Below are 22,335 nucleotides of genomic sequence, written 5' to 3'. Positions count from 1 at the left end.
ATGTGTGCTTGGTTACATTCTGTATGGAATGGAGGTTGCTTCAGTGGAAGATCATGGAAGATCAAGCCCAAGACCAAAAGCTATTTATTTGAAATATAACTTTGCACTCAAATTGGGCCAATTTTCTCTTTCACAGTTTCATTTACACTTTTACATCAATGCTCCTTTCAGTCATTACTAGCCCCTTTGTCTTTGGGCCTAAGCACTCTTGTAATCTGTTCCAAATGCTCCTTTCCCCCTCTTCCTACAGGATGAAAAACAACTTTCCAATCTCCTCCTGAAGAGTCAAATCCGACTCAATGGTAATTGTTCCAGATGTTGCCAGACTTGAAGTTCACCCACAATATTTTCAGATTTCCAACATCTACAGCATTTTGTTTTCATCTTTAAGAGGGTACTGGGCTCGTTAGGTTGTGGATGGAATACCTCAAAACATCTTGTCTGTATAATTTCCATGAAATAAAAGAACAAAACAATGGCCGAAATATGGATGCAAAAGGCACACATCTCAACTGATAATGAAGTGGTGGTAAAACATGCCAAGTGTGCAGGGCTGTTTCCTGACAGTATGCGGATAGGCCAACAAGGGGAGAGGCCACATTAATTTGGTACTGGGTAATGAACCTGGCCAGGTGTTAAGATTTGGAGGTGGTGAACACTTTGGTTATAGTGACCACAATTCCATTAGGCAATCATGATGTGATTAGGCAAGATTTAGGATGCATAGGATGGGGGAGGAATCTGCCGGGCACAATTGAAACGTAGAGCTTATTCAAGGAACAGCGACTGTGGATCCTTAATATGTATGTATCTATCAGGCAGGGAAGCTATCGAATGCTGTAGCCATGGTTTACTTCAGGAAGTTTAATCTCGTCAAGAGGAAGGCGGCAGCTTATGTTAGGATGAAATGTGATGGCTCAGTTAGGGCACTTGAGTTACAAGTTAGCCAGGAAAGACCTAAAAAGAGAGCTAAGAAGAATCAGGAGGGGGACATGAGAAACCATTGGTGATTAGGATCAAGGAAAACCCCAAGGCTTTCTATAGGTAAGTCAGGAATAAAAGAATGACTAGAGTAACATTAGGGCCAATCAAGCATCGTAGTGGGAAGTTGTGCATGGAGTCAGGGGAGATAGGGGAAGCGCTAAATGAATACTTTTCATCGTATTTACACGAGAAAAAGATAAGGTTGCTGAGAATAAGGAGATACAGGCTACTGGACTAGATAGGATTGAGGTTCACGAGGTGGTGTTAACAATTCTGGAAAATGTAAAATTAGATAAGTCCCCTGGGCCGGATGGGCTTTATCCTAGGATTCTCTGGGAAGTCAGGAAGGAGATTGCTGAGCCTTTGGATCTTTATGTCATCATTGTCTACAGGAAGAGTGCCAGAAGACTGGAGAATAGCAAATGTTGTTCCCTTGTTCAAGAAAAGGTAAGAGACAACCCTGGTATACAAGGATGTTGCCAGGGTTGGAGGATTTGAACTATAGGGAGAGGGTGAACAGGGTGGGGCTGTTTTCCCTGGAGTGTCAGAGGCTGAGGGGGGACCTTATAGAGGTTTACAAAATGATGAGGGGCATGGATAAGGTAACTAGGCAAAGTCTTTTCCCTGGGGTCAGGGAGTCTAGAATTAGAGGGCATAGGTTTAGGGGAAAGAGGGAAAGATATTAAAAAAGAGAGAGACCTAAGGGGCAACCTTTTCGCACAGAGGGTGGTACGGGTATGAAGTCAGCTGCCAGAGGAAGTGGTGGAGGCTAGTACAAATGCAACATTTAAGAGGCATTTGGATGAGTATATGAATAGGAAGGGCTTGGAGGGATATGGGCCAGGTGCTGGCAGGTGGGACTAGATTGGGTTGGGATACCTGGGCAGCATTGACAGGTTGGACCGAAGGGTTTGTTTCCATGCTGTACATCTCTATGACTCTGACTATGACCAGTGAGCCTCTCTTTGGTTGTGGGTAAACTGTTGGAAAAGGACTATAAAAGATAGGATTTATCTAGAAAGGAGCAAGTTGATTGCGGATAGTCAACACGGTTATGAAGGGTAGGTCGTGCCTCACAAACCTTACTGAGTTCTTAGAAAATTACTAAACAGGTGGAGGAGGGTAAAGTGGTTGATGTGGTGTATATGGATTTCAGTAATACATTAGATAAAGGTTCCTCATAATAGGCTATTGCACAAAATATGAAGGCACGGGATTTAGAGTGATTTAGCAGTTTGGATCAGAAATTGGCTAGCTGAAAGGCGACAGAGGGAATATTCATCCTGGAGTTCAATTACTAGTAATGTACCGGAAGGATCTGTTTTGGGTCCACTGTTATATGTCATTTATAGGCATGACCTGGATGAGGGTATAGAAGAATAGGTTTGTCAATATGCAGATGACATGGTACAGTTGTAGATAGTAACAAAGGATGTTATAGGTTACAGAGGGACATAGATAAGCTGCAGAACTGGGCTGAGGGGTGGCAAATGGAGTTTAATGCAGAAAAGTGAGGTGATTCACTTTGGACAGAGTAACAGGAATGCAGTCTTAGGTTAATGGTAAGATTCTTTGTACTATCAATGAGCAGAGATCCCTAGGTACATAGACCCTTGAATGTTACCACCCCGATTGATAGGGTTAAGGCAGCATAGCTTTTAGGAGTAGAGGGATTGAGCTTCAAAACCATGAGGTCATGTTGCAGCTGGACAAAGAAATTTTGTTGTGGCCGCACTTGGAGTATTGCATACCGTTTTGGTCACTGCATTATAGGAAGGACGTGGAAACTTTGGAAAAGGGTTTACAGGAGATTTACTAGAACATTGCCTGGTATGGAGGGAAGGTCTTAAGAGGAAAGGCTGAGAGAAGGTTAAGAGGTGACTTAAATTACGACTAAGATAAAAGAGGGTTAGTTGGACAGAGGGAGCCTTTTTCAGTGGATGGTGATGGCTAGCACAAGGGGACATAGCTTTAAATTGAAGGGTGATAGATATACGACAGATGTCAGAGGTAGTTTCTTTACTCAGTAGTAGTGGCGTGGAATGCACTGTCTGCAACAGTACTAGACTTGCCAACTTGAAAAGGCATTTAAATGGTCACTGGATATGCATATGGACAAGAATGTGTAGTTAGCTGGGCTTCAGATTAGTTTCACAGATTAGCACAATTTTGAAGGCGAAAGGGCCTGTAATGTTCTTAATTTAATACAACTACTTCAGAGCACAGATATCAACATCCGTCAATTCCATTTCTCACACTTGCAGTCTTATGTGCAAAAAGCCAATCTCAAGCCCCCAAAGGTCTGAAAGGAATACAAAAACAATACTTACAATAGATATGTGCTGGTACTCTTGGTAATTTAACTTGCTAGCATTGAGAGTAAAACAAAATCTAAAAGACCAGAAAGCACAATCTGATTTGTTTCTGAATAGCTAATTTGAAATGAAGTGGCATGCCAATCTTCCACCATAGCAGAGGTTAGCCCTTTTTGTTTCAGCGTACTGCCTCTTGACAGTCATTGTTGACTTTGATATGCATAACGGCTACTTTGGGGAATGGGTATCATATTAAAAGAACTTCACAAACAAATCTATTACGTAGTTGGGATAAGATCATTGCAATGCCTCCCAGTTATCTAACCATTAACTTTAAGGCAAAGCCTTAAATAAAAGAATGGAAGTCAAAACATTTCCTGACCATGGCATGCCTAAGCAAGCAGCAGCTTTCTTAAAGAAAAACTTTGAAGTTGCCCAATCTGGTTACAAGCTTATGCTAATGGTTCCAAAATAATAGCAACCAATAATTTTTGGTGAGATGCAATTTGATGGATAACACTTACCTCATTCCCATACATCATCAAATGATGCGTTGTGATTAAAGCTTTAAACACCACAACCCAGCTGTTGTTTGTTGCCCTTTCAAACAGAGTATCTGCCATTTGTGGTATGTTTACATTCATCTCGTTGGTACATTGGATTAAATCTAGAAAAAAATAGCATAAAGACAATTAAACAGGCATTTCTGGTACTGGTTCTGGTTCTGCCTTCCCCCAGAGTTTTTCTTTGTTATATTCCACTATAGTCTCACACAACTTAGGAATTCAAAAAATAAATATGCCGTGGTGGAAGCATCTGGATAATTACATGAATAGGAAGGGTTTAGTGGGATATGGGCCAAATGCTGGCAGAAGAAAAGGAGATTAATTTAGGAGATTAATTTAGAATATCTGAATAGCATGGACAAGTTGGACTGAAGGTTCTGTTTCCATGCTGTATATCTCTGACTCTTTGCAAGATTACATTTTGCCTATGAGTTAGAGGGCTTTGATCTGGCAATATTGCTTTAAAAATTAAAAGGAAGCACAGATGACATGCATATTAATTCAATTTTTGTTGGCTGATAGAAATTTTTAAAGCAGATGGCGATAGTAGTAATGAGCACAAATGCATGAAAAATGGGCCAACCACTGGAGCTAGAAATATAGAAAATAGGTGCAGGAGTGGGTCACAGCTGTTTTGAGTTTGCACCACCATTCAATGCAATCTCAGCATGTCATTCCCGCTCTCTCCCCATACCCTTTGATCTCTTTAGCCATCAGGACGCTGTCCAGCTCCCATTTGAACATAGCTAGTGAGCTGGCCCCAATAGTTCCCTGTGGGAGAGAATTCCACAGGTTCAAAGTGGAGTGAAGAAATTCTTACTGATCTCAGTCCTGAATGGCCTACTCCCTTATTCTTAGATTGTGACCCCTAGTTCGGGACTTCCAACATCAGGAATATTCATCCAACATTTAGCTTATCCAGATCCATCAAGATTTTCTGTTTCTACAGATATTCCCCCCGCCCCTCATTCTTCTAAATTTCAGCAAGTATAAAGTGGAGTCAATCCAGTCTTTATTCATATGTCAGTCCTGCCATCCCAGGAGTCAGTCTGGTGAACCTTTGCTGGACTCCCTCAGCCGCAAGACTGTCCTTCCTCACTAGGAGGCTGAAACTGCACACAATACCTAAGGTGTGGCCTCACCAAGGCGCTGTATAACTGCAGCAAGACATCCTTATTCCAATACTCAAATTCTCTTGCTATGATGGATAACTTGCCATTAGCTTTCCTTATTGCCTGCTGCACCTGCATGCCAACCTTCAGCGAGTGACACCTATGTCTCATCACATCCCATCTTTTCCTAAAGTACATTCAGATAATCTGCTTCCCTGTTTTGTGACCAAAGTGGATAACCTCCCATTTATCCACATGATATTGCATTTGCCAAATGTGCGCCCACTCAGCCAGTCTGTTCAAGTCACACTGCAGCCTCTTAGCATTTTCCTCACAGCACACACTACCACCCAACTTACTGTCACCTAGGTGGAAGCAGCTCAGAACAAAGCCCAAAGACATAACTAACATTTTGCTAATAGATAAAAAAGTACACTTTTCATAAAAAGTTATTTAGAACACATTTGTGGTGACAAACAAAAAAATCTACAACCTACTATTACATTTGAACAGCAAGAGGACCAGAGTCTCCTCCCTATTGAATCTGTAACATAACTGAATCAATGGTCCTTTTTTGAATAAGGAACCATATTCTTGATATTCACAATGCCCAGATTTGATTCCAGTTCTTTATGGACATAGCAAACGAAATTCAGTTTCTTTCTCTCCACACAGAAAAATGTACTGAAGCAACTTACAGGCTCAGACAGCATCCTCCAAATGGAGAACCTAAAGGGACAAGCAGAGCAGCTAAAAAACACTACCACCTGTAACTTCCTCTCCAAGCCACACACCACCCTGCGTTTCTTCACTGTCACTGGGTCAAAATCCTGGAACTCCATTCCCAACAGCACTTTGGGAACACTCACACCAAACTATAGCAGCTCAAGGCAGAGGCTCACGACCACTTTAAAAGGGGAATTAGACAGGGCAACATATGCTGGCATTTACCACGTCCCATGAAAGAATAAAAGAAACTCTAGATTAGCAAAATACACATTGAGAAATTATCCTCACTTATAATCAGCCATTTAAAATTGTGGCTTAATAACAAATTCCATTGAATATTGCTTTAAAAAGGTGCATTCAAGGGAACCAAAAACCTCATTGCTGAGAAAATAAACATTTTGCATTTCAGGCAATGTCCCCACCAATTCAGTATAGCAAAGTTTGATGCAAGTAATTTTTTCTGTAAAGATGCTCGATAAGCTGCAGAGCCAGTCTCCAGTTGTCTTCTCTTGTCAAATACCTTGGGTTTAAGGACAACTTGCTTCCACAGAAAGAGAGATGAGAGATTACATTAATCTCCTTTTTAATAAATACATGTATAAGCTGAATAAAAAGGTACATTACTGACATCAAGCCTTCCTGCAAATAGGTAAACAACACTAACATACAACTATTGCACTTGTACCAAAATAAAGACTTCTGTGCAAAAATGTAAATTTAAAAAAAAATGGTTCACAGGATGTTGCTGCCTGGCCAGCATTTATTGAGAATTGAAGGTGGGGCAAGATACACACTTTAACTGTCGTTTGGAAGAGTTCAGGATTTTGATGGAATGGCAATATAGTTCCAAGTCAGGAGGGCGAGAGACTTGGAGGTGATGGTTTTCCCCATTCTTCATGGTTCAGATTGTACTTGTACAAAAAAAAGTACAAGGCAAAAAGGTTCCCTGGTAAACTGCTGCAGTGGTACTTTAAATAATCCCTTATATGAGGGGAGCCAGATGTTATGGTCTACATTAGTAGAAACAACATAGGTAGAAAATGGGTAAGTGGCAGCACAGTGGCTCAGTGATTAGCACTGCTGCCTCACAGCGCCAGAGACCCAGGTTCAATTCCTGCCTTGGGCAACTAGGTGTGGAGTTTGCACATTCTCCCAGTGTCTGAGAGTGTTTCCTCTGGGTGTTCCAGTTTCCTCCCACAGTCCAAAGATGTGCAGGTTAGGTGAACTGGCCATGCTAAATTGCCCGTAATGTTAGGTGCATTGTTCAGGGGTGAATGTAGGGGAATGGGTCTGGGTGGGTTGCTCTTCGGAGGGTCAGTGTGGACTTGTTGGGCCGAAGAGCCTGTTTCCACACTGTAGGGAATCTAATCTAAAAATTTAATATGGGATGAGTAAAACATTAGTAAGCAGGATACCTAAAACAATAATCTCTACTTATGGAATTTGTCACTGGGTAGGCCAGCATTTAGAGGCCCTTTGATTGCCCCAGAGAGCTGCTAAGAGTCAATTACATTGCTACAGATCTAGAATCTCATTTAGGGCAGACCAGATAAAGGACATCAGTTAATCAAATTGGAATTTATGGCAAGTGGTTACATTGTTACCCTTGAGCTAAAGTTTTATTCCAGATTTTTATTAAATTCAAATTTCACCAGCTGCGATAGTGGGATTCAACACTTTCCCAGAACTGGAGTTCTGGATTACTAGTCCCAGCAACTTTACCACTGCACTATTGCTTCCCCTAATTTTTTTTTAGGGGCAAGTCAACACAGACATAGGACGACAAGACCAGATAACTTCATGGCTGTAAACACTGCAGGAGAGAGGGTTTTAGATTACTGAGACATTAGGACGGACTTCTTGGAGATGGCATCTGTAGAAGCCCAACCTGTTGCATCCGAACAGAGCAGGAACTGAATTCTTTGGGGAATTGGTAAGTTGTGGCAACCAGAGGTTATTAGGGAGGAATACCAACATAAAACACTAGAATAGACAGTTGGCAATGCTATGAGGGGGTGGGGGGGCGGGGGGGGGTTAACACCTGTACAAGCTAGATGAATTGCATCTGAACAGAGCCAGGACTTAGTTCCTTGTGGCTTATGTTGTTAGTGCTCTTAAGGAAGATTTAAAACAACTCAGGTGGTGTGTAGGAACCAGCGTTAAAAGTTCTTTTTTCCCCTAAGAGGTTCCTACACATTTGCTGTAACTGCAACACCAACTTCTATGAAGCAGCATCCAAATTTATTAAACACAGTACAAGCTTTCTGGAGGAACTTTTAACACATCGCAGAGCTTACGGGGTTGTGGCAAAAGCCGTCACTGAGCAAAGAAAACAAAGTCTTTCTTTTATACAAAAGATCTCAACATCACATTTAGTACTGCCTACATGACATCCCCCCTCAGTCACATGCCACTCAAGATACAACACAGTGACCACATCATCTCCAAAAACAATATAATGCAAAATCATCTCTATGGTTAAATCAGTTGCGACTTTTTTGTATCTAGAGGGGAACAATCAAATTCCAACTGTAATGTTACTGATTTCTGGATGAAGATGTAAATCACCCCTGAATGGCAAAGGAATGGTGGCGTAAACCTTCCACATTCCACCTGTAAGTCAAAGTCACACCACCTTACCCCCAGGGCATTCAATTTCTTGCAGGTCGGCAGAGCAAATTAACTAATATCTCATCAGGAGAGAACGAGAAAGAAAAAGATTAAGTTCGTGAAATGTTGGCAGAAGCAGATAGCACTATAATAGAGTAAAATAATGTTGAGTTGGAGAAAAGGGAGAAAGCAATTACATCTAAAATTAAGGTTACATTGCATAAATGTGACGCATGGATCATTGTTAAAGAGACTGGGTAGTTACAGGCACAACTTGTTTTTATGATATGGTGATATTAAGATCTCAGCTGGTATTAATACCAGATGAGAATGTTACCAGACTGAAATAGAGCAAGAGATCATATTTTGGTTTCATTTTCAATTTTAACAAGGTACTTTTTCCACTGAAAACAATCACTATGCTGCAGATTTGACTGTTTTACAACTCAGTTTCTTGCACACAGGAAAGTGGAAGTCAAAGATATAATAAACCAAACTATTTCCAAATAAAAACAAGTTTAAAATTTTGAAATTTGTAAAGTACAATCCCATTAATCCAAAAAGCACACATTTACAGTACTCACACCAGAGGAAACTGCTTTCTCTTTCACATCCATAAAACTCAACTGTGACTTCAATTCTTCATTTCGAGAATCTGACAGACTGCTTCAGTTTCACATAACATCTTCAGGAACGTAACCAAACATTTCTGGTCTGGAATTTTCAAACTAAAAACTGTTTACACTTGTGACATTAAAGAGTTAATTTGCTCTGCTGACCTGCAAGAAAATGACTACCCCAGGAGCAGGGTGGTGTGCCTTTGTCTTATTAGGTGGCATGTGGGCCATTTACATCCCCATCTCTTGCCATAACTTACATTATTATCACCACCTATTCAAAATCAATAAGAACCTCAGGGGAAAGAAAAACAAACTTAACATTTGGGGCAACGGTGGGATTCCAACATAGACAGAGCTTCCAGGTTGGACTGGATAAGTGATCACCCGGAGTGCCGGTTGCGTGAGATGGATGGGCCCACGAGCTAAGATGTGGTGATGGAATCTCAGAGGTAACTTACGCACTTGCACAGCAAGTTTGCTTTCAGAATCACAAGTTACTAGGAACTCAGAGGTTAAAGTCCCCTGGATTTAATTGAGGTTCGAGTCACTGAGAGTAAGAAAAGGGGTTTGAGTCCAGTGAGGGGTGAGAAAGGGGTTCAAGTCACCTAGGGAAAAGGAGTTTGGATTCCTCTAGTGGCAAGGTTTGAGGCTCTGGAGTCTAAAACAAAAAAAAAGGTTAGAAGCCAAGAATATCAAAAGAAAAACACAAACAAAATTTGGTACTTCCAAGTTATTCGCCTTTATCCCCCACACCCTTTGAAGTACTTTTAGGGCAACGTGGTAGTGGTGGGAGGAGCTGGTCCACTCTGATCCCGACAGTGAAATGTACTGACTGCTGGTTTTTGTTGTGGAGTATCAGTTTCTGGGCTGTGGACTCTGCTTGGTAGCATGAACTGCAGCCCCATGTGGTCCGCTGCAAGTGTTTTCTTATTAGAAGTGCAATTTCATCAAGATGATACGAAAAAAAACCACAAATTAAGGTTTTACTAATACTGGTGTCAAAAATGAAGTTTCAATGCAATTTATGCCATGCTGAGTGTTTGATATTTAAATATTTCAGCTTGTTAAAATACTGGTTCAGAAAATCCTTAAGTGACTATTTTGCCTTGGTTGAATCAGGATCTCAATGCAACGTGCTTTGTGGGCTATGCAATAGGGCAGATTGTTTTCACACAAATTATACAGCATTAGGTCCTTTTTAAAACAATCATGTATCCTTAAAACAATTTCATTGAGGGTATTGAGCCAGATGTTTGAAATTCTACAATGCCTGTTTCAAACAAAATTGTGTGTCAGTGGTCATGCTTTAACCACACGATGAGGGAATGTGATATGAAAGGAGTTACTAGATGTAGGTGTGCACGCTGAGCTGGAAGATTAGTTTTCAGAAGTTTCATCACCATACAAGGTAACAGTGAGCCACTGGATGAAGCACTGGTGGCATGGCCTGCTTTCTATTTGTGTTTAGGCTTCCTTGGGTTGGTGATGTCATTTCCTGTTCTTTCTCGGAGTGGTAAATGGGATCCAAGTCAGTGTGTTTGTTGATAGAGTTCCAGTTGGAATACCATGCTTCTAGGAATTCTTGTGTCTGTTTGGCTTGACCTATGATACAGGTGTTGTCCCAGTCAAAGTGCTGCTCTTCCTCACCTGTAAGGATACTAGAGAGAGTGGGTCATGTCTTTTTGTGGCTAGTTTTCTGCCCGTCTGTCCATATCTTCACAAAACTCGTTAGTTAATTTACTTTGCTGACCTGCAAGAAATGGAATGCCCTGGGGGTGGGGGTGTCTGTCTTATAGGTGACATGTGGGAGGTTTACATTCCCATCGCTTACCAATCAGGGACGATTTACATTGTCATCACCACCTATTCAAAATCAATAAAATCCTCAGGAAAAAAGAAAAGAACTTTACATGGTTTAGAAATCTGAAGAAATAATAGGTAACCTATCTCCTTTGCATATCTAACACCATCCAAGACTTTTGCAAACTGCTAAGGTGAAGCCCAAAGGAGTTTTCCTGAACTAGGAAGGTTTCACCTAAAAAGTTAAAAATAAACCTAGACCTTCAAAACTGAAACCATCATGGCCACAGAAATACCTGTAAGTAAATTATTAAACCTTTCAGGCAGAACAAAACCATTTAGGCCACTAGCTCAAATCCAAATTTTCAAATAAATGATATCAAAATATGGATAACACACACACCCCCATTACATCACAGGACAGACCCTTGGCTTAAATACAGTCAGTGGTTAATTTTTTTCTGATTACAAGGAGTTCAGAAAAGATAGGAAAAGGAACCATAAAAACCTGATTTTGTCTCTGTAGGACAGCTTTGCAGTACTGGAGAGAAAAATATGTATCAGCGTTCAAGGACAGAAACAATCGGTCTAGAGCTAAGGAAAAAGAAGGGTGCAATTACATAGACCTCCAGCTACAGGGAATGATGCAGAGGATGAGATCTGCAAGGAAATTATGGAAGAGGTACAAACCGCATAAAGTAGTTATAACAGCGAACTTCAATTGCACAATAGAACTAGTCATAGTATAAAGGAGCAGGGAGAGACAAGTGATCTTACATGGTATTGAGGAAAACTTCCAACAGCAGTATGTGCCCAGTCCAAAGAAGAAAGGAGGCACTGTTAGACTTGGTTACTGGAAATGAGGTGTGCCAAATAGATCACATTATAATCATAGCAAACAGCAGAGGAACATTAGGGGGACAGTGATCATAATGCTTAAGTCAGAAGGCACCAGGTTCTAGTTCAACAGCTTTATTTGCAATCACGAGCTTTCAGGGCATTGCTCCTTTATCAGGTGAAGTCACCTTTGCCTGCTAAAGGAGCATAACTCCAAAAGTTTGTGATTTCAAATAAACCTGTTGGACTAGGACCTGGTGCCATGTGACTTCTGACTTTGTCCACCCCAGTGGAACACCAGCATCTCCACGTCAATGGTTAGGATGGATAGTAGTACACAGGTCGATCCAGAGTAAGAATAAATTAACTAGCAGAGCGTGAATCTCAAATAGGACAAGAATACAACTGGGTCATATCAAGTAGAACCTAGATTGGAAGTAAAAACAATGGACTACCTTCAAAAGAAATGGTGGTTTTGACACAGTCAAGGCCTATGACCTTAAAAAAAGGGAAAGATAGGACAAACAAATCCAGAGATCATTGGATGGCAAAGGAGATATCAAATACAAATTAAGAAAGTATGAATTTTTTTTAAAAAGGAAAGCAATCATCATTACCCATCTCTAACTGCCAAAGGGCAGTTTAAGAGTCGACCACAGGCCAGACCAGGTAAGGATGGCAGTTTCCTTCTCTAAAATGATATTAGTGAACCTTAGTGACAGGTGGCAGGCAATAAACAGTCAAGAACCAAACTGAATACAGAAGATTCAGAAGGGAGGTTAAAAAGCAAATATGAAATGCAAAGAGGAATTGTATATAAAAAAAGGACTAGAAGCTAACAGAGGAAAATCCCAAACCTTCTATGAGCACCTCAACAGTAACAGGATGATATTGGGCTAACTCGGGACCAAAAAGGAGATTAACGCTTAGCAGCATAGAGGTATGGCTGGGGTACCAAATGAATACTTTGTATCTGTCTTTATCCCCAAGGCAGATGCTACTCTGGCCATGACAACAGAGAAAGAAACTCAGTTACTATAATGGCTTAAAAATTGGTAAAGAAGATTGTATAAACTGTACAAGTAGAAGTAATGCATGTTTCAGCAGTGCGATTTGGCTGAAGAATTAGAGAACTGTATTTTGGAGAGTACTTCCTTCTGTTGCTAATAGCACAATTCCAGCAGCGATCAGTTCTGCGCATGTGACTATGTGTGCACAGAAATCTCTGCAGTTTGACATGTGCTATTGTTCTTACATTCTATGCATGCACCAGTGCCCACATATGATGTCAGTGCCAGTCTGTGCTACCGTGTCCATGTGCCAATGTCAGCTGCCAACAGAGCAGCTCAGAGGCACTGTACAGACAGCAACTTTCTTACATTTTAAAATGTATAGTGTTAAATTTTTGTTTCATTAATAAAGGATTTCAACCTTCATTCAGGCTATGGAGTGAACATGAGTGACTTTTTTTTGCTGGTCTGCCCCAAACCCCACTTTTCCCATAGGCACCATTATTTCTATTAAATGATTTTTAAAAAAAAATAAGTGAGGCTGTGCTAGAATGCAACTGTGGTGTTATAGGAGAACTACCTGTACTTAAAAAATTGATAAGGCCCTGGGTCTAAATTAGATCCATCCAACAATACTGAAGGAAATCAGTACAGAAATTGCTAAGGCCCTGGGAGTGTTCTTTCAAATCATCCCTGGATTCAGGGGTTTATCTGGAGGACCTGAATAATTAAGCCCTTGTTGAAAATAAAAAAGATGCAAAAATTGGTCTACAATTGCAGATCTATCAGTTTAACTTCAGTGGTGGGGAAACATTGAGAAACAATAATTTGAGATAAATGAATAGTCACATGGAAAAATGCAGATTGATTTAAAAGAAGAATCAGCAGGATTTAAAGGGAGAAATTGTGTCCACCTTCATTCAGGCTGTGGTCTTTGTATTAAACTTTTGGGTAGTTTGAGTGATCGTGACTGAATTATTTTGTTGGTCCATTCTTAACCCGACTTTTCCCATAGGCCCCGTTCTATCTATTAAACTATTTTCTATTAAGAGACATTTTTAGGAGAAAAAGCTTTACTTAAAGTTGATAAGACACTGGGACTGGATTGGAGCCATCCAACAATACTGATGGAAAATCAGTACAGAAATTAGAACCTTTGCTTATCCCAAATTATATAAAATGACCTAGATGGTGTAATGGAAGCAAGTGACAGTTTCAAAGTCTGCAATGGGACAAAGCTCAGGAGAATTGTAAACTGATTAAGGACAGTGTAAAGTTTCAAGAGGACATTGACACTGGGAGTAGGCAGTTGAATTTTAATGCAGAGAAGTGGGAGGTGAAGCATTTTGGTATAAATGGACATGAGGAGACAGCATAAAAAAGGGTACTTAGAGGGTATGCAGGAGCACTGGGACCATGAGTGCATACGTGCATTAGTCGCTAAAGTCAGAACAGATTGAGAAAGCCGTTAAGCATAAAGTACTTAAGCTTCATTTGCAGGGACACAGTACAAAGCAGAGGAGGTTAAGATGAATTTGCTTGGAGGTTTGGTGGAAGCAGTTTCAGTTAAGGCATTTAAGAGGGTAGTAGACAATTTAAGCAGAAAACTGCGTGCAGGGTTACCGATAAAAGAAAGGAGATAGGCACTGTTAAAACAGGTCAGTTTGGATGGGATACAACAGAATAGAGTCTTCTGCATTATAGCAATTGTGATTGTCATTGTGAAACCGTATGCAGTAAATGTTAAAAACAGCAAGTGCTGAAAACGTTCAGCAATTTAGCTGCCTATGTGAGGAGCAAAACAAACACTGAGTTGAATATGACAGAGTCAAATTCAGTCTAGACTCAAGTGGTAACTGCTGCTTTCCATGGATGTTGCTAGACCTGCTGACCTTTACAGCACTGGTTTTATTTCAGATTTCCAGCAGTATTTTGTATTGTCACAATATTACAAGTGTACAACAGAAGCAATTTTTTCTTCTAGTACTCTAGCCTTTATGTAATAAAGCCCAACGTACCATTTGCATTTCGAATTGGTCCAGATGTGTATTAGTTTTCTATACTTGTTGCAGAAATACACCCAAATCTTTAAATATCAGTTAGAGGTAGTGTCACTTTTCAAATAGTTGCTTTTCCTTGTTGCCCACTCATTTAAAACTGCTTGAATCTCTCATAACTTTGTATATTCAGCAACCTTAGATCCATTACTCTTGGTCTCTTCACCTAAATTAACAAATAGTACATAGCTCAGGATTTAACCCAGTATCCCCAGATCACGCAAATGCAAAATATTGAAGATGCTGGAAATCTGAAAAAAAGTGTGCTGGAGAAGCTCAGCAGATCTGGCAGTGGGTCTGGCAGCATTTCTGAAGAGATAAACAGTTAACATTTTGAGTCCAGTATGGCTCTTCATGGAGTAACCATAAATATATCACCGCATTTAGAGCAATACTTGGGACAAAGTAATCCTAAGCGTTATAGGAATTGAAAGGTTTAACACAGAGCTGAATTTCTGAAACTGTCTCTTTCTTCCCCCATCCCCAGCCCAGTTTTGGATAACCAGCAATGACATTACCACTACACCACCATGATAGAGACGTATAAAATTATGGAAGGGATGTAGATAGGGTAGACAGGAAGAAACTTTTCCCCTTGATCAAGGGTAAAAGGGCCACTGGTTATAGGGTTAAAAGATAAGGGGCTGAAGATTTAAAAGACTGGATGAAAGAAAGACTTTTTTCCACCCAGAGGATGGTGGGAATCTGGGACTCTACCTGGAAGGGTGGGAGGTAGAAATCCTAATAACATTTGCAAAGTATTTAGATATGCACACCCAATGCTGAAGCATATAAGGCTATGGACATACAAATACTGAAAGATGGAGTTAGAATAATTAGGTGGTTGCTGTTGACTGACAGACTATGGACCAAAAAGGTCATTTTCTATGTAGAGTCTTCAAGATCTATGACCACCTTCTCTTATGAAGGCCAATGTTTTCTGTCTCAAGATGTAGAATGAGCAATTAGTACAGGAAGTGATTTCCTAGTGTAAACAGCAGCCTGGATTGATGGGAAGAAAAGAATGCCCATTGGAGAGAGGGAAAAAAGTGACCAGTTAAAGTGGGACTTCACTAGTGCAATGATCCTTTTGTTGGTTTTCTAACTTGAAGCATGGGGGCCATAAATTCTACCATAGTCAGAATTACTCCAACTGTTAGCAGCTGCAGTACAAATAGTGAAGTGAATGCAGCAAATAAACACTGACTTCTTGGCGGTCTGTACGATGTTTGAATTTCTGGGGTGTTGCCCCCCCCCCCAGTGACCTACAGTGTGTTGAAGTGAGCTCATTTCTTAATTTATGTTTTCCATGTGAAAGTTTACTGTTCCAATCTCCAATAGGAAGTTTGTCTCAGGGCAGTGTATATGATCCAGCTAGTCAACGTGGGATCCCAATTTCAGGGCTACAGGTACTAAAATTATGCATCGGGGAGGTCCACAGACAGTGGTCACGTGGAGCCACTGGAGATTGTATTTTCACATGAAAAGTTCACTTAGAGAGAAATGAACTCATTCTAGCAGGTCATTGATGTAGAGCACTTTTTAAAAAAAAACACCCCGGAAATTATACAAAAAGTGAACCAAATGCTTTTCCCCTATCCCCAGACTGACTTAATGTTCCCTCTGCTTCCGAAAACAGGAAATTCAGCAATTGCGTAGTTACTTCCTTCAACCCACCCAAGCCAGGTCTTTTTGTAAGTTCATAAGCTCACTAAAGTACTGTACAAAACAACTTTATGTAATGTAAACATGTGCTGTAAAATAATTTCTTCCGAAGTATAGTTCATCTGTTTCCTACTTCTGCAATTTAAACTTAAATTGCATAGATACAACCGTTATACCAATTTTTTTTTAAAAATAGGCTGTTTACATCCTAATGACCATTTCTCAGACACCTTGTCTATGGGTTTAAAAAAGGTCCAAAAAGTTTCCAGTCATGCCTAGTTAATAGTTGTTTCTCTTAGCAGGGCGTCTAGCAACCATATACCATAGCACCCAAAATGACATAAAGTATTTAAACTGCAGTCTGACCAGAATACTACACAATTTAAATGTGGACTTGTGCAACCAGTATCATTTTAAAAAAAAAGTCAGGATTAATATTGCAGCAATTCAAGTGCAATCATGGCACTTGGTGATTGGAATTTTCTTTTTCCGATCAAAGAAGAAAAAAAAAAGAGTATAATTAAGGAGCAGTCCTGATGTCTGAGCCACGTTTAGTTAATTCAGGACATGTCAGGAACTGAATCAGACTTGTGATACACATACCTTTTGAGATAAGGTTGCAACCGCCCCAAACAAAAACCACCTAAAAACTTGCACATCCTTGGACTGGGGAGGATATCGCAGCACCAAGAGGAGCTGCTCACACACAGGAAGAATGCGGAAATTTCACATAGTCGCCAGAGAGTGGAATTCAACCTGGGTCCCTGATGCTACAAGGTGGCGTTGCTTTTAGGTTAAAAATCAGTGGTTTTCAACCTGGAGAATGGTTAGCAATGATGTTAATTTGTTATATACAGATAAGATTAGATTCCCTACAGTATGGAAACGGGCCCTTAGGTCCGACCAGTTCACACCGACCCTCCGAAGAGTTAACCCACCCAGTCCCATTTCCCTCTGACTAAGACAATTTGGCATGACAAATTCACCTGACCTTTATCTTTGGACTGTGGGAGAAAGCTGGAGCACCCGGAGGAAACCCATGCAGACACTGGGAAAATGTGCAAACCCCATACAGACTGAGGCTGAAATTGAACCTGGGACCCTGGTGCTGAGAGACAGCAGTGCTAACCACTGTGCTGCCCTGATCAAATCTAACAAAGGACTTGAACTTTGTTAGTCAGGAACTAACAAGTTCTAACACTATAGGTATTCAAAGTGCAAGGAATTTTCTCTGGTGTCTTGGCCATTTTTCCTCTTTCAGCCAATGCAGTTACGCAGTCACCTATTTCATTCTGCACAAATGACAGTTGTGGTTGTCTATTTCCTGTTTGTAATGCAGTCATGCTAAATCGCAGTGGTTGAGAGAAGGTTCAAATACTTCACTGCTGAGCAGGGGGGGGGATGGGCTGGTTACAACCAGCTTTGCTCTTGAGCATAAGCATGTATGATTAGAGAATACATTCATTGAGTAAACTTTCTCCTAATTTAGAGCTGAAAAGATAAACAACTAACTTGCTGAAAGTATCTTTGTACTAGCTTATGCAAAATTTACACAAGATCACCCTTTTTGACATTAATATTTACTGATAAAATGTTATTGAATCTTGGCATGGGTGTGCAATTTTGTTTTGGGGCAGAACTACAATATAAAAGCCAGAAAGATTTCTTACTAGCAAGGGCTGAGATGTTTGACTAGATTTAGATTGATGATAAGTTTGTAAAGTGAGGGGAGAAGACTTTAATACACATATTGCTACACAGTACACAGTGGGATGTCATTTGCTGAAGCACACAAGTGCTAAAAACTGATGGAGTCATTTTTGTTGCTAAAAATGTCTTTGTTCATGTTTTTCTTTGCATGGCCTTCCTTTGGGATATTTACTTGAAACTTGGGTCTCAATTTCGGAGCTAATTTTTTTTTAAAAACATGCTGGTATAGTGATGGAACTCCGTTTATCAGCTTTAAGAACTAACTTAGAATCTAGGAAATTGCTAACCTCTTTTTTCCCCTTAAAACCTTTAGATGGATAATGCACCAAAAACAAACCCCCAAATGTTAGCTACAGTAGAACATATCAGTGTAAATATCTCACCCTATTCACAAGATGCAATTGCAATTTTGTGTTAATACTTAAAGACCTTCAAACTTAGACAATACAAAGCAGCTTCCCATAGATAAAGCTCATACAAGTACAAAAGGGAGTATTTACCATCAACATGTAAAAAAACCACTCACTTGAGAAACTCAACATGATCCAGGTTGGGTCAGTGCACTCTAGCTGCAGCATTTTAATTTAAATGACATAAGATTTTGAGGCAATTTCAAGAATACACCCCTCACTTCTAACATAAATACTATAAGACTAAAGCAGCAATATTAAGAACCTCCAGACTCCCCATTCAAGTCACATACTGGCGTGGACACAAAATTTCCTCTCCAGTACACTTTGGATTTGTCCAACATTATATTATTCAGAGTATTCATCACCAGGATGCTTAACTTAAGACAGCATAAAGCTGAAAATGCCTTTGATCTAGAAGAACAATCCAAGTGCTAAAAACATTATGGTTTTGTTATTGCAGTCACCAAAAGTCTATTTCATCTGGAAGGAAGTAAATTACAGACTTTAAAATTAGATGCCTCTGCAGGAGCAAAAATCAGGGATCACTTTCTACACAAAATAGTCAAAGTCATGAGCTCCCAAGCCATCCCCACAAGATGGGTTGTGGATACTCAAAAGCTTTCAAGACTGGACATGTATAGAACATTGATGACTAAAGACATCAAGAGATAGAAGACAATGATGGGGAAGAATGGAATCCAGGTCCAGGATAGTTACTATGTACTTGAACAGTACAGCAAGTTCAATTTCTTGGACTTTCAAATGAGTGCCATGGCTCAATATGATCAACTTTGGAATGATGGTGGGATGGGCAAGATGTTCAATTTTGACAGTGTCACCCATGTACTAAAGAATAGAGAGAAACAAACAATATAAACAAAATGCTTTTTTATTTAAAAAACTACTTTTAACTACAGCATTGTATAAAAATCGTAACTGAGTACTATAAATTGACAGAGCAGCATCTCCAATCAAAAACAATAACACCAGCTTGTGTTTATGTTGTCTTTAACATTCCAAGATACTACAAAAGGAGCAAACAAAGTTTGACACCAAGCCACATGCAAGACTCAGCCAAAATGGTATGCTTTACGTTAGATCTAAAAAAGGAGAAAAGGTTTAGAAGAGGGAATTCCAAAGCTTCAGGCTTCAGCAGCTGAAGGTACATCAAACAACTTCGATATCATGCAAGCTCCAAGGAATGCATATATCCAAGAATTGTAGGGCTGGTGGAAATTAGGGACAAGTAGATGTGATGTCATGATATGATTTGAAAATAGGGATGAGAAATTTGAAACCCAGGTGTCACTTAAATGTAAGGCAAACATAGTTCATAGAACACAGATAATGGGTGAATACGACCTTGCATTACTGGATACTTAAGCTTCAAGCATGGTGGAAGGTGGGAGAGTGGCAAGGAATGGGTTGTAAACCCCAGTTTAGATGCCACAAACTTAATAGCAAATGAGGTGTGACAGCAGTGGAGTCTGGTGACATTAGAGGGCAAAATTGTTTTAAGAAAGGCACAAAGTTGGCAGAGTTTTCTGGCAGGATCATCTTTGCTAGATTTGCAGTCACCACTTTAATACTAGTCTAACTGAAGAATCGACTACTCAAGTAATCTGCATAAGTAGGTGTCTCTTCTGACATCAACTATTGCTTGTTACTCAAAAGTGAATAGGTTACACTAGAGATGTTTTTAACAATTGGTGAGAAAGCATTGCTCCAGGAGATATATCTAGTCATTAGATTAGTGATTACAGAGATTGTAGAATACAGAACTGACAGGCTCGTCTCAAAACTGATCATTTCTCTCAATGGGCAGAGCTATTTTAAACCCTCAATCATTTCAGGCCAACTGCCTCATCTTCCTCCACCACGCAAGACCTCTATAGAAATTCAACATTCCAATCAGATGTCTCACAATGAAATTTACTTCCAAGATAAATCAAGAAACTAGAAGTGTTTACTATTTTGAAACAAGAACTGTAACTGGAGTAACGTACATCCAATCAAACAGATTACTGCCAAGTAAAAATAAGCTGTGTATAGATTCAATCATTACATGATGCATTATTGATCCATGAGTTACAATCTTGCATACTTTAACTACCAAATGAAAAACATTAGTTATTCAGCTTGGAACTTGCTACCCCAGAGTTTTTTTATTGTAACTAACATGGGCTAACCCATTGAAATAGGTAATTTACAAGCAAGAATGCAAGCATTGCTGATTAAACTATCCCACACTTGGGAAAGCTTAGTACAGTATTAATTGTCATTAAGATGGAGACCATCAGGCTTAGTGCTTCTGCTATACCTCACTAGCGCAAAGTCAAATTTTCCATGATTGACCCTTGCTCAGAGCTCTAAGCCTACCATTCTGGTTTTCCTTCCATTTTCTTAAATCATCTCCTTGCTCAATGAAAACCCCTTCTAATCTTGCAAGTGCGTAATTATAAAATGTCAATTTGTTTTCATATCCCATACCAGCTGATAATAGCAAACATACCATCTCCTTGAGTACGATTCTCTCCTTTTCAAAACTGCAGTAATCACTATACCCCACACAAAAAAAAAGCCTCTCAAACTACTGTCCCATCACTGTCCTTGCCTCCCTCTCTAAGGGACTGAAACTGTTGTTCCTGGTAATGAGACAAAGAATACTTGTAACCTAAGGATCATTACTTATATATCTTCATTAGCTTCTAATCCAAAGGTCTCTAGAAACAGAAAACAGAAGGTTGGCATTGAAACTACAGCATGAAGCATGGGATTCTTTGGAAAGGACGAAAGGCCAGCAGTCCCCATGACCCCACTTTGTTATTCCTGAGTGGAGATTCTGCTAATTCCTCTGCCCCATTATTGGGTGCTTGAAGGCAAATTTAATTCTTTGGCGTTCTCTCTTCCTTAAGCTCAACTTTTGTTCAAGCTTTATATTACCTTGTAATCTTTTAGCTTGGTATCAGTTTTCCTTATGACTCAAGATGCCGCAGGACCCTTCAATATAGAAAGCACAATATAACTGCAAGCTGATATAGATAAAAATCAAACTTTTAAACTTTGTCCACCACAGTCCAACACTGACACCTCCAAATCAAGCTGATATATTGTAGGTTAATTAATGCAAGGCTGCTAGAAGGCAGTTCCTACCTCGGACGTTAGAAGTGCAATGCACTTTAATGAATTGATGACTGTCTCAATTTTGTATGCAGATTTAAAATAAAAAGGTACTCAATGGATAGAGATGTTTAGAACTTAAATCAAATGCATATGCTTTACCTACTCAACAATTTACTATATTCAAACGCTTCCTGCAGCATCCAATAATTATGCTATTTTTAAACATTCAGCAACCTATATAGCAAGTTTATAACTTATATCAAAATGGAACTATTAAGAGGAATATATTACAAATTCTAAACCCTTGCTAAAATTCTGCAAATTACAGCATGGCACATATCTCAATAGGTTACACCAAGTTTGGAGAGGGGAAAACAAAAAAAAAGTAATTTCATATGGAAGTGCTGAAAAAAATCATTGTTCCTACAATGTGACCACATCTGGCTCAATATTATTCACCAAGAAAACTAAATCTCACCTGGAGTTAAGGAACATAACATGAAAGCTGCTTCTCCATTCCCACTCTTCACATTTCAACTGGCCGATTGTAGAATTTTAACAATTCTCAGATGTGTGGTGTTAGTAATAAAAAGGTAGCTACTCCGAAACAGTCATCAAAATCATTGAATGACAGAATCCCTATTAGGTGTGGAAGTAGGCCATCTAGCCCATCAAGTCCACACCAACCCTCAGTAGCATCCCACCCAGACCCACCTCTTTTACTCTACCCCTGTAGTTTTAGGTTTCTTATGGCTAATTCACCTAACCACACATCCCTAGATAC

The 22,335-nt window shown here is 39.8% G+C and overlaps 1 protein-coding gene across 6 annotated transcripts in view; it reads right to left on the bottom strand.

The window, feature by feature from the left end:
* The window catches only part of LOC140495924 (phosphatidylinositol-binding clathrin assembly protein-like), a 166,028-nt gene that overhangs the window by 121,118 nt on the left and 22,575 nt on the right, over window positions 1-22,335 (bottom strand). For all 6 annotated transcript variants that reach the window (XM_072595222.1, XM_072595227.1, XM_072595225.1 and 3 more), the window contains exon 2: window positions 3,824-3,966. In XM_072595222.1, coding sequence (XP_072451323.1) covers window positions 3,824-3,966 — 143 coding nt within the window. The remainder of the gene's footprint in view (window positions 1-3,823; window positions 3,967-22,335) is intronic.

The sequence above is a fragment of the Chiloscyllium punctatum genome, chromosome 25, assembly GCF_047496795.1.
Source record: "Chiloscyllium punctatum isolate Juve2018m chromosome 25, sChiPun1.3, whole genome shotgun sequence".
NCBI lineage: Eukaryota > Metazoa > Chordata > Chondrichthyes > Orectolobiformes > Hemiscylliidae > Chiloscyllium > Chiloscyllium punctatum.
The sequence above is the reverse complement of the archived record's forward strand: the minus strand, read 5'-3'. Positions and strand labels throughout refer to the sequence as shown.